Source organism: Rattus norvegicus, chromosome X, assembly GCF_036323735.1.
Source record: "Rattus norvegicus strain BN/NHsdMcwi chromosome X, GRCr8, whole genome shotgun sequence".
Lineage (NCBI taxonomy): Eukaryota > Metazoa > Chordata > Mammalia > Rodentia > Muridae > Rattus > Rattus norvegicus.
In genome coordinates, this window is record NC_086039.1 from 47449815 (window position 1) to 47462637 (window position 12823).

A 12823-nucleotide genomic window follows, 5' to 3' on the forward strand; every position below is an offset into this window, starting at 1 on the left:
ACATAACAACAGAATCAGTGGAAATTCAAAAAATTATCAGATCTTACTACAAAAGCCTATATTCACAAAAACTTGAAGATCTGGAGGAAATGGACAATTTCCTATACAGATAACAGATACCAAAGTTAAATCAAGAGCAGGCAAACCATTTAAACAACCCGATAACCCTTAATCAGTCATTAAAATCTCCCAACAAAAAGAGCCCTGGTCCTGAAGGGTTCAGTGCAGAATTCTATCAGACCTTCATAGAAGACCTCATATCAATACTATCCAAACTATTCCACAAAATTGAAACAGATGGAGTGCTAGCAAATTCCTTCTATGAAGCCACAATTACTCTTACAGCTAAACCACACAAAGACCCAACAAAGAAAGAGAACTTGATACCATTTTCCCTTAAGGATACTGACTCAAAGGTACTCAATAAAATTCTTACAAACCGAATCCAAGAGCACATCAAAACAATCATCCATCATGATCAAGTAGGCTTCATTCTAGGAATGCAGGGATGGTTTAATATACGGAAAACCATCAACATAATCCACTATATACACAAGCTGACAGATAAATACCACATGATCATTTCATTAGATGCTGAGAAAGCATTTGACACCCTTTCATGATAAAAGTCCTGGAAAGAACAGGAATTCAAGACCCATACCTAAACATAGTAAAAGCCAAATACAGCAAACCAGTAGCTAATGTTAAACTAAATGGAGAGAAATGTGAAGCAAACACACTAAAATCAGAGACTAGATAAGGCTGCCCACTCTCTCCCTAATCATTCAATATAGTTCTCAAAATCCTAGCCAGAGAAATCAGAAAACAAAAGGAGATCAAAGGGATACAGATTGGAAATGAAGATATCAAAATATCACTATTTGCAGATGACATGTTAATATATTTAAGTGATCCCAAAAGTTCCACCAGAGAACTACTAAAACTGATAAACACATTCAGCAAAGTGGCTGGGTATAAAATTAACTCAAATTAATCATTACCATTCCTCTACACAAAAGAGAAACAAGCCAAGAAAGAAATTAGGGAAATGACACCCTTCACAATAGTCCCAAATAATATAAAATACCTCGGTATGACTTTAACCAAGCAAATGAAAGATCTGTAAGATAAGAACTTCAAGCCTCTGGAGAAAGAAATTGAACAAGATCTCAGAAGATGGAAAGATCTCCCATGCTTATGGATTGGAAGGATTAATATAATAAAAATGGCCATTTTACCAAAAGCAATGTACAGATTCAATGCAATCCTCATCAAAATTCTAACCCAAGTCTTCATAGAGTTAGACAGAACAATTTTCAAATTCATGTGGAATAACAAAAACACCAGGTTAGCTAAAACTATCCTCAACACTAAAAGGACTTCCAGGGGAATGACTATCCCTGAACTCAAGCAGTATTACAGAGCAGTAGTGGTAAAACTTGTATGGTATTGGTACAGAGACAGGCAGACAGAACAGTGGAATAGAATTGAAGACCCAGAAATGAACCCACACCCTATGGTCACTTGATTTTTGACAAAGGAGCCAAAACCATCCAATGGAAAAAAAGATAGCATTTTCAGCAAATTGTGCTGGTTCAACTGGAGGCCAGCAGGTAGAAGAATGCAGATCGATCCATGCTTATCACCCTGTACAAAGCTTAGCTCCAAGTGGATCAAGGACCTCCACATCAAACCAGATACACTCAAACAAATAGAAGAAAAAGTGGGGAGGAATCTCGAACACATTGGCACTGGAGAAAATTTCCTGGAACAAAACAACAATGTCTTATGCTCTAAGAGCAAGAATCGACAAATGGGATCTCATAAAACTGCAAAGCTTCTGTAAGGCAAGGTACACTGTTGTTAGGACAAATCAGCAACCAACAGATTTGGAAAAGATCTTTACCAATCCTACAACTGAAAGAGGGCTTATATTCAAAATATACAAAGAACCCATGAAGTTAGACCACAGGGAGACAAATAACCCTATTAAAAAATAGGATTCACAGCTAAATGAAGAATTCACAGCTGAGGAATTCCGCATGGCTGAGAAAAAACTAAAGAAAGGTTGGACATCTTTAGTCATAAGGGAAATGCAAATCAAAACAACCCTGAGATTTCACCTCACACCAATGAGAATGGCTATGACCAAAAACTCAGGTGACAACAAATGCTGGCGAGGATGCAGAGAAAGAGGGACACTCCTCCATTGTTGGTGGGATTACAGACTGGTACAACCACTCTGGAAATCAGTCTGTAGGTTCCTCAGAAAATTGGACATTGAACTACCTGAAGACCCAGCTATACTTCTCTTGGGCATATACCCAAAAGATGCCCCAACATATAAAAAAGACACATGCTCCACTTTCTTCATAGCAGCCTTATTTATAATAGCCAGAAGCTGAAAAGAACCCAGATCCCCTTCAAGAGAGGAATGGATACAGAAAAAATGTGGTACATCTACACAATGGAATACTACTCTGCTATCAAAAACAATCACTTTATTAAATTCATAGGCAAATAGATGGAACTGGAAAATATCCTGAGTGAGGTAACCCAATCACAGAAAAACACAAATGGTATGCACTCACTGATAAGTGGATATTAGCCCAAATGCTCGAATTACCCTAGATGCACAGAACACCTGAAATTCAAGAATGACCAAAATGTGGATGCTTTACTCCTTCTTTAAAAGGGAAACGAGAATACCCTTGTGAGGGGTTAGGGAGGCAAAGTTTAGAACAGAGACTGAAGGAACACCCATTCACAGCCTGCTCCACATGTGGCCCATACATATATAGCCACCAAACGAGATAAAATGGATGAAGAAAAGAAGTGCAGACTGACAGGAACTGATGTAGATCTCTCCTGAGAGACACAGCCAGAATACAGCAAATACATAGGCAAATGCCAGCAGCAAACCTCTGAACTGAGAACAGGTCCCCTGTTGAAGGAATTAGAGAAAGGACTGAAAGAGGTGAAGGGACTTGAAACCCCATATGAACAACAATGTCAACCAACCAGAGCTTCCAGGGACTGAGCCACTACCCAAAGACTATACATGAACTGACCATGAGCTCCAACCTCATAGGTAGCAATGAATAGCCTAGTAAGGGCACCAGTGGAAGGGGAAGCCCTTGGTCCTGACAAGACTGAACCCCCCAGTGAACTTGATTATTGCGGGAAGGGTGGTAATGGGGGGAGGATCGTGAACGGAACACCCATATGGAAGGGGGGGGGGAGGAGTTAGGGAAATGTTGACCTGGAAACCTGGAAAGGGAATAGCAATTAAAATGTAAATAAGAAATACCCTATTTAATAAAGATGGAAAAAAATAGTAATTTTCAACAACACAGGATTAATTTCCTAAGCATTCCCATTCGAAGGCCAAAGGCTTTCACTGTAATAATTATATATAATATAATTATAATATAATAATTCATAATTATATATGATCCCATATTTATTTTGAGACAAGAGTGAACTATGTAACCAAGGTCAATTTTGAATTCACAATGTTCATGTTTGTGGATATATTCAGAATATGCATTATCACCTCACATTGTTTTCAAACTGCTAATTGTAATAGTTTGTCATAAGTAATATACTAACTATATTTAAATATACAATTTCTTTAGTACTGACATACATGCACAAATGTTAATACTGACCACTCCAAAACATTTTCTTGTAAGTCATTACCTTTATTCCCTCTCACTAGTCCCACAATATTTCTTAGAATGTTCACATTCATTACTATACATTAGTTTTCTTTCTAGAGTTTCTTTAAATTATATTTATTTATTTATTTATTCATTCATTCATTCATTCATTCACTTATGTGTGTGTTTGTATGCCTGTCTCTGTCTCTGTCTGTCTCTCCCTCCCTCCTTCCCTCCCTCCCACCCTCCCTCTGGGCATGTATAAGGGTGTGCCACAGCACATGTGTGGAAGTCAGAAGACAAAACAAATGTTATTTTTCATAACAATAAGAATTCTGAGAACCAACTTCGGGTCTTTAAGCTTAAGAGGAAGCATATTTACTCAGCAAGCCATCTCAATTATGCCCACTTTCTATAGTTTTACATGAATACAATTATCTCATACATAATAAATTTTATGGATTCTTTCTCATAGTGAATTTTTGAGATATTCATCCATTTCTAAATAAATTTTTCATACTTCTATATTACTATGTAGTGTTATGTGATGCTTATTTTCAACTGTCAACTCGACTCAGTCTACAGTAACCTAAAAAAGAGTCTGACTGGATCACAGTTTGTGTAGACAAGATCAGTTTGTGGGCATGTCTGAGGGAATTTACCTTGATCACCTTAGATGGTATGAGACAACATGGCCCACTATGGGTGGAACCATACCTGAAGTTGAAGTTGTGGAATGGATGAGTGCGAAAGTCACTAAAGAATGTATTCAGTCATTTCTTTCTGCTCTTCACTATAGAAAAGATATGGTTAGCTGTCCTGAGCTCCTGCTCAGTACAATAGTGTACTGAATCCTATAATTTTGAGTTAAATAAATATTTCCCCCTTAGGTTTCTTTTTATAAGGCAGCTCTTTTTTTTTTTTCGGGACTGGGGGCCGAACCCAGGACCTTGTGCTTTCTAGGCAAGCGCTCTACCACTGAGCCAAATCCCCAACCCCTATAAGGCAACTTTTATAAAGGACAACACTTAATTGGCACTAGCTTATAGTTTCAGAGTTTCAGTCCATTATCACCATGGCAGGAAGAATGGCAGAATCCAGGCAGACATAGCACTGGAGAAGGAGCTGCGACTTCTGTATCTTGTTTTGAAGCAGTCAGAAGACCATCTTCCAGGCAGCTAGGAGGAGGGTCTCAAAGTCCACCCCCACAGTGATATACTTCCTCTAACAAGGCCACACCTATTCCAAAAGGTTACACTCCCTAACAGTGCCACTTCCTGGGCCAAGCATAGTAAAACTATCATACTTTTCCTTCACGGTTTACTTTTAGTCATCTACTAAATTTATAGTATCATCTCATTTTGGTTTAATTTTGCATGCCCTTAAAATCTAACAACGTATATTTTAATATGTGAGAAATACAATTATGTATTTTCTTTAATAAACTGTCTATTAAATTTTTAGCCTATTTGTTAAACTTTAGTTGTGTTTTCTTAAGTTTTATTATATATATACATATATATGTATATATATATTAGTTAAAAATAAACTTTCAGATGCACAATTTATTTTAGTCACAGGTGTTTTTATTCCCCTATTATTATCTTTACAGAAAAGCAAAAATACTTAGCTTTGATTAATATCTGAATTTTTAGATGTTTTGTCAATTATGCTTTTATTTTTAAAATGAAAACATTTTATTTTCCCAAAGTTAATGATATTTTCATATAGATAGATACATATCCCTCTATAAAAATAATGAGTTTTGATCCATTTCTGCCAGTTTTTTAAAGATAAAACTAACAATATTTGTACATGTTACACCATGCTCCATGTTGTCAAATACATGTGCATTATTAAAGGATTGAATAAATCTAACTGTAATATCTATCACCTCACACAGTCAATTTTATGGTGCAAACATTTATACATTATCACGACTGATTTTTCAATTACATAAAATTTTGTCATTAACTGTAGTCACAACACTAAACAATAGCTCTCCAGAACTTATACTAAATGAAGTTTTTCATCCTTTGACAAACATTCCTATTTTGTTCTCTATCTCACACAAACCCTGGGAAAAACTAGATTATTCTTTGCTTTTATAGGCCCAAGTGCTTCTTTTAATTCCATAAAACACAAGATAATGTGGCATTTGTCTTGGTGTGCATGATTTATTTCAGAGCCTTTCATATTGAATTCCTTTAGAAAAAAATTTCAGAATTTCTTTTTTAACATAATTATATTCTATTTTATCAACATATCACATTTTTCTTATTTTTAACTGCATATTTTAACCTGTGGGACATATTTTATTTATGTCTACATTGTAAAATAATAAATAATGATAACTACCATATGTCTCACCTCATGAACTTGATAACTATCTATTAGATAGGCTCAAAACTTTACTCTCAGCAATGTTCATGTGTGCATTATCTTTTTAAATTGTAACTACCAAGTTGACAGCAGATCTTGAAGACAAGAATACCTGTAAACTGGGATTGGGGATTGAGGCAATCTTTCTTGATCTAAGTCTTGGACTATTATCTGCTAGCCTGAGCACAGAGCTATCACCCATGTGTCTTTGGTCCTAGTAGAGATTCACTTAGGAAGCGAAGGTCAAAGCTCTCACAATGACACATCTGTCCAAGAACAGTTGCACAATTACTGTTGTCTTCCTATTCTACCATTTTAATGAAATCTTCTTTTGAGAGGCAGGGAGAATACAATATAAATCGTGTAGATAGGGATATGAGTAGGATCTAGAAAGAGCTGGTGGGGGTTATGATCAAATATATCGTATAAAAATAATAAAATCAATACACACACACATGCAAAAACAACCAACTAACCAACAAAAAGAACATAGCATATTTATGCATAATCTTACCAACTATTACTTGATGAATTTGCTTTGGTGTCAAAACTTTGCTGCAGTCATGTTTTTCTTGGTGAGTAGTTGGCTTCGATTTAAGCCCTCTGCTGATCTGTTTTTCCAAAATTAATCATTCAATATTAGTAAGAGACATTTGTAGAATTATCGTAATGTGAAAAGAAAATGGAAAGCATTGCACATGCCTTTCTCTGCAGAGATTCTGACTCTCTGGATGCTATTTTCTTGGTGCTCAACAATCTTTTAGCTTTGACAGAAGTTTTTGAAGAAGAAGGTATTTCTTCTATTTCTGATTGAGATAGTGATGGTGACCTTAGACCAGATGATGGCTGCATGCCAATATCTACTTCATTAACTAGTAACTTGCGTTCCCTATTTAAAAAAATAATAAAGATGATATGATATTATTTATTACTAATTACATATTATGTATTATTATAATTACCATTATTAATAATAATAGCATCATAACAATAATAATAATGAGTAATTGAGGAAGTTCTTCAGAAAATATAGTAATAAGTGCAAATATCCTCCAGGGGAACACTATTATAGCCTTATCTATATCTATTTACGTGAATTGGTATACTAATCTGCAGGTTTGCTTCCACTGTGTGGCCTCAACTCTTCTTAAATGCCTCACAGAGGAAGTTATATACAAACTTTTATCTCTGTCACATTCAAAAGGGAAAACACAGTCACTGAGTGTTTTAGAGCAAAGTAAAATGTATCTGTGGTTCAAGATGAAAACAATAATTGATGTCATTTATGTTCAAAAGAATCTTGCCATCGGAGTAAGTACACACTTAATCTGAAATATATCAACTCTTCCCCTAATGTTTGTACTCTGATTCTAACATCTTATACAACATTGTCTTGGAAATATACTTTTAGTGAACTACTTATAGAAGAATCCCTGCCTTGAGGTCTTCCACTAGGAAAAAAAAAACTACCTGAGATAACTCCAAATAAAAAGTTAGCAAAAAACATGCAAATTATTCATATGAAGAGATTTATCCAGAATATACACATAACAACAACAAAAAAAACCTCAACAACAGCCCTTCAATAAACAAATTAAGCTCTATATAAATTCAATGAATGCATACTTAAAAAAAAAGGCCCACAAAATTTACTTTATAATGCTCAGTGTCTTTAACCACCAGAAAAACAAGAATCAAAATGTCACTGAGATTATTAAAATGGGTATTATTAAAATGACAAAACAATGTTAAAAAGAAGTGAAGAAATGCAAATCCAAAAATATTGGGGGTTACATACAGCCACCGTGGAAAATGATATGGGAAAACTCAAAGCTCCAAAAAAAGTAATGACAAGAAAATTAAAATTCCATTTCCTTGATTTGACTCAAATACATTTCATATGTATCCTCAAATGTCCAAATATAATTCATAAATATCTTTAAATATTACATTGATCAAAAGTTATAAAACTGTTTATGATGACAATAACAAATACCCTGATTTGATGATTATATTCAATTATTATACTGTACTGCCCAAATTTATGAGACTTGAGGCCACAGGCAGTGGGGAGGTCTGGTAGGGTGGAGTAATAGGGACAACCTATGAAAGACAGGGGAGAAAAATCTAATGAATGATTGTCACAGTGTGAACAGGTTGGGGGGAGATAATGCCTAGACTAGACTATAAGAAAAGATTAGTGAATACCAATAAAATTAAAAAAAAATCTGGTTTTTAGACACAATGTTTGAAGAACTAACTTTACCTCAGTGCTTCTTTGTGTAGGCGTACAGTTCTTAAATTGTTAATATAGTTTGTGTAGTAATCTCGATGTGCTTTTCTTTCCAGTTTTTCCAAATCAGTGTATTCATAATCAGGATCTGTATAATCATACCTTGGCATCTTTGTGAAAATTGTTCTATAAGATAAACAAGGTATTCTGTTAAAATCCACACATTAACCTTTTCAATCAAGATTTAGCAAATACCTATTAGTCATTTTAAATGTCAAGTCAGAGGCATTAAATAGTGCATTAGGACCAACTGCATATTATGTGAAGTATGAAGACAGCACTGCATGTAGATCTAGAGTGAGGGTAATATATAACTATATGTACACAAACACGCACACAATACACACACTCACTATCTATCTGTCTATCTATCTATCTATCTATCTATCTATCTATCTATTATGGGAAAAACAGACCCTTATGTTCCAGAGAACAAAAAAAGGTTTCTGACTATTAGAGGTTTTCAGGGAGTGGATTAGATTAGAAAAATAGAGAAAGAAAAACACTGATTTTTTTTTTACCAAACACACTATTATTAGATTATATATTATCTAGGTACCTTCCCTCTCCCAAAAATAAGAATCATGGAAAAAGCTCTGTGGCTCTATAAGATTGAGAACTACTAAGAAATTTTGCTGTGGTGTAGGCTAACAATCTTTTACATTTCATTGCAAAATAGATCTATGATAATACTGAACTGATTTTCCCAATGCCAAGACTAAGGCTGGGCCAGCATAAATCATATGATATAAGGTTATCCACTCCCTAAAGACGTATGGAACTAGAACATGTCATTCTGAGTGTGGTAACACAATCACAAAATATCACACATGGTATGAAATCATTGATAAGTGGATATTAGCCCAAAAGCTCAGAATAAAAACACAGACCACATGAAGTTCAAGAAGAAGAAAGACAAAAGTGTAGATCCTTCAGTACTTCTTAGAACAGGGAACAAAATACTCACAGGAAGAGATACAGAGACAAATTGTGGAGGAGAGAATGAAGGAAAGGCAATTCAGACATTGCCACACATGGGAATACATTCCATATACAGTCAACAAAACAAGGTACTATTACGGATGCCAATAGGTGCATGCTGACAGGAGACTGATATAGCTGAGCCTGACAAATACAAAGGCGGATGCTCACAATCAACCACTGAACTGAGAACATAGTTCCCAATGAGAGAGTTAGTGAAAAGATTAAGGTAGCTGTTTTGTTCTCAAACAAAGAACAAAAATATCAACCAACCAAATCTCCAGGAGCTCCCAGAGTGTAAACTACCAACCTAAGAGAACACATGGAGCAACCCATGGCTCCAGCTGCATACGTGGCAGAGGATAAGCTTTATCAGGCATCAATGGAAAAAAGAGGCCCTTAGTCCTGTCAAGGTTCAGTGACACAGTGTAGGAGAATGCCAGGGCAGAGAAGCAGGAGGAAGGAGGTGGCACCCAAATCCCATGGGGTGGGGAGCTGGACACTCAGAGGAACAGATAATCCTGAGAGCCCAGAGGAGACCACAACTTCCACTCACAATTCCTGGCCCAAGAGGAACCTGCCTAGTGTCCTCTGGATGCAAGAATATAGGAGCAGTCAGCAGCAGGAAACTTCTGGATTCTGCCTGCACCCAGAACTAAACTGAACCTGTCCCACAGCTCCCAGCACACAAATCCTGTTGGGGAGAGAGCTGAGTCCTCAGAAGTTTGGCAAATCCTCAGACCTAAGAGGAGCAAACTGCTTTTGCCCATATTAAAGATCCAAGAGGAACTGGCCCTGTGCCCTCTATGACCTCTGTGCACTGGGACCGGAGAACTGTCAGGGGCAGGACACTACAGGTTTCTGCCTGCACTGAGAGCAGAAAGCCAGTAAACAGGAGCTCTGACACACCTGAGAGCAGAGGTAAGACCAACTCTTCAGCTCCAAGCGACCCACCTGGAGGCTTCAGAACACACAAACCTAGGAGCAGCTTCTCTGTTCCCAGATCTAGCTGAAAGAAAACAAGTCTACAGGAGCAATGACACACAGGCCTACAGGAGGGACAAACCACTCTCAGAGACAGCAAAAGAAGCTAACACCAGAGACATCATGGGGGTCAGATGCAAGTATAGGAAACTATGCAACAGAAACCAAGGCTACTTAGCATCATCAGAGCTCAGTTCTACCACAAAAACAAATATTGCATATCCCAAAAGATCAGAAAGGAAAGATTTGTATTTAAAATCACATCTCATGATGATGATAGAGGACTTTAAGAAAGACATAAATAACTCCCTTAAAGATATAAGGGCTGTTTACCAGGAGTCCCAAACCCGCAGATCCTGGCCCGCAGCAGCTCTCTGCTCCCAAACCCCGTGGGAGAGAGACCTCACCGCCTGGTCGGGTGGGCACTCCTGAGGCTGCAGAGCGGAAGAGATCACCGACAGTGCCCACCACTGCCCACATCCCCGGCCCAAGAGGAAACTGTATACTGCCTCTGGGTTCCCATAGAGGAGGGCCCAAGAGCAGCAGGACCACTGCGCCTGAGACACCGCCATAACCTGAAGAGAGCTACCGGATAAACAGTTCTCTGCACCCAAATCCCGTGGGAGGGAGAGCTAAACCTTCAGCTGGGCAGACAAGCCTGGGAAACCAGAAGAGACGGCATTCTACACACATCTCTGACGCCAGAGGAAAACACCCCATGAGCAAACTTGAGCCTGGGGACCACAGGTAAGACCAACTTCTCTGCTGCAGGTGAGCTCCCTGGTGAACTCCAGACACAGACCCACAGGAACAGCTGAAGACCTGTAGATAGGAAATACTACACGCCCGAAAGCAGAACACTCTGTCCCCATAACTGGCTGAAAGAAAACAGGAAAACAGGTCTACAGCACTCCTGACACACAGGCTTACAGGACAGTCTAGCCACTGTCAGAAATAGAAGAACAAAGTAACACTAGAGATAATCTGATGGCGAGAGGCAAGCGCAGGAACACAAGCAACAGAAACCAAGACTACATGGCATCATCGGAGCCCAAATCTCCCACCAAAGCAAACACGAAATATCCAAACACACCAGAAAAGCAAGATGTAGTTTCAAAATCATATTTGACCATGATGCTGGAGGACTTCAAGAAAGACATGAAGAACTCCCTTAGAGAACAAGTAGAAGCCTACAGAGGGGAATTGCAAAAATCCTTGAAAGAATTCCAGGAAAACATGATCAAAAAGTTGAAGGAATTAAAAAAGGAAATAGAACCAATCAAGAAAGAACACATGGAAACAACCCTGGATATAGAAAACCAAAAGAAGAGACAAGGAGCTGTAGATACGAGCTTCACCAACAGAATACAAGAGATGGAAGAGAGAATCTCAGGAGCAGAAGAGTCCATAGAAATCATTGACTCAACTGTCAAAGATAATGTAAAGCAGAAAAAGCTACTGGCCTAAAACATACAGGAAATCCAGGACTCGATGAGAAGATCAAACCTAAGGATAATAGGTATAGAAGAGAGTGAAAACTCCCAGCTCAAAGGACCAGTAAATATCTTCAACAAAATCATAGAAGAAAACTTCCCTAACCTAAAAAAGGAGATACCCATAGGCATACAAGAAGCCTACAGAACTCCAAATAGATTGGACCAGAAAAGAAACACCTCCCGACACATAATAGTCAAAACACCAAACACACAAAATAAAGAAAGAATATTAAAAGCAGTAAGGGAAAAAGGTCAAGTAACATATAAAGGCAGACCTATCAGAATCACACCAGACTTTTCGACAGAGACTATGACAGCCAGAAGATCCTGGACAGATGTCATACAAACCCTAAGAGAACACAAATGCCAGCCCAGGTTACTGTATCCTGCAAAACTCTCAATTAACATAGATGGAGAAACCAAGATATTCCATGACAAAACCAAATTTACACAATATCTTTCTACAAATCCAGCACTACAAAGGATAATAAATGGTAAAGCCCAACATAAGGAGGCAAACTATACCCTAGAAGAAGCAAAAAACTAATCATCTTGGCAACAAAACAAAGAGAAGAAGAGCACACAAACATAACCTCATATCCAAATATGAATATAACAAGAAGCAATATTCACTGTTCCTTAATATCTCTCAACATCAATGGCCTCAACTCCCCAATAAAAAGACATAGACTAACAAACTGGATACACAACGAGGACCCTGCATTCTGCTGCCTACAGGAAACACACCTCAGAGACAAAGACAGATACTACCTCAGAGTGAAAGGCTGGAAAACAACTTTCCAAGCAAATGGTCAGAAGAAGCAAGCTGGAGTAGCCATTCTAATATCAAATAGAATCAATTTTCAACTAAAAGTCATCAAAAAAGATAAGGAAGAACACTTCATATTCATCAATGGAAAAATCCACCAAGATGAACTCTCAATCCTAAATATCTATGCCCCAAATACAAGGGCACCTACATACGTAAAAGAAACCTTATTAAAGCTCAAAACACACATTGCACC

At 37.5% G+C, this 12823-nt stretch overlaps 1 protein-coding gene and 1 non-coding gene across 5 annotated transcripts in view; both read right to left on the bottom strand.

Moving 5' to 3' along the window:
* Cfap47 (cilia and flagella associated protein 47) overlaps nt 1-12823 on the bottom strand; it is a 355085-nt gene that overhangs the window by 300730 nt on the left and 41532 nt on the right. For all 4 annotated transcript variants that reach the window (XM_063280369.1, XM_063280368.1, XM_063280371.1 and 1 more), the window contains exons 11-13: nt 8311-8463; nt 6747-6933; nt 6559-6655 (exon numbers count right to left, since the gene is read on the bottom strand). In XM_063280369.1, the coding sequence (XP_063136439.1) occupies nt 6559-6655; nt 6747-6933; nt 8311-8463 (437 nt within the window). The remainder of the gene's footprint in view (nt 1-6558; nt 6656-6746; nt 6934-8310; nt 8464-12823) is intronic.
* On the bottom strand, nt 4584-4657 carry Trnas-aga25 (transfer RNA serine (anticodon AGA) 25). Its single transcript has one exon. It is a non-coding gene; the product is annotated as a tRNA-Ser (tRNA).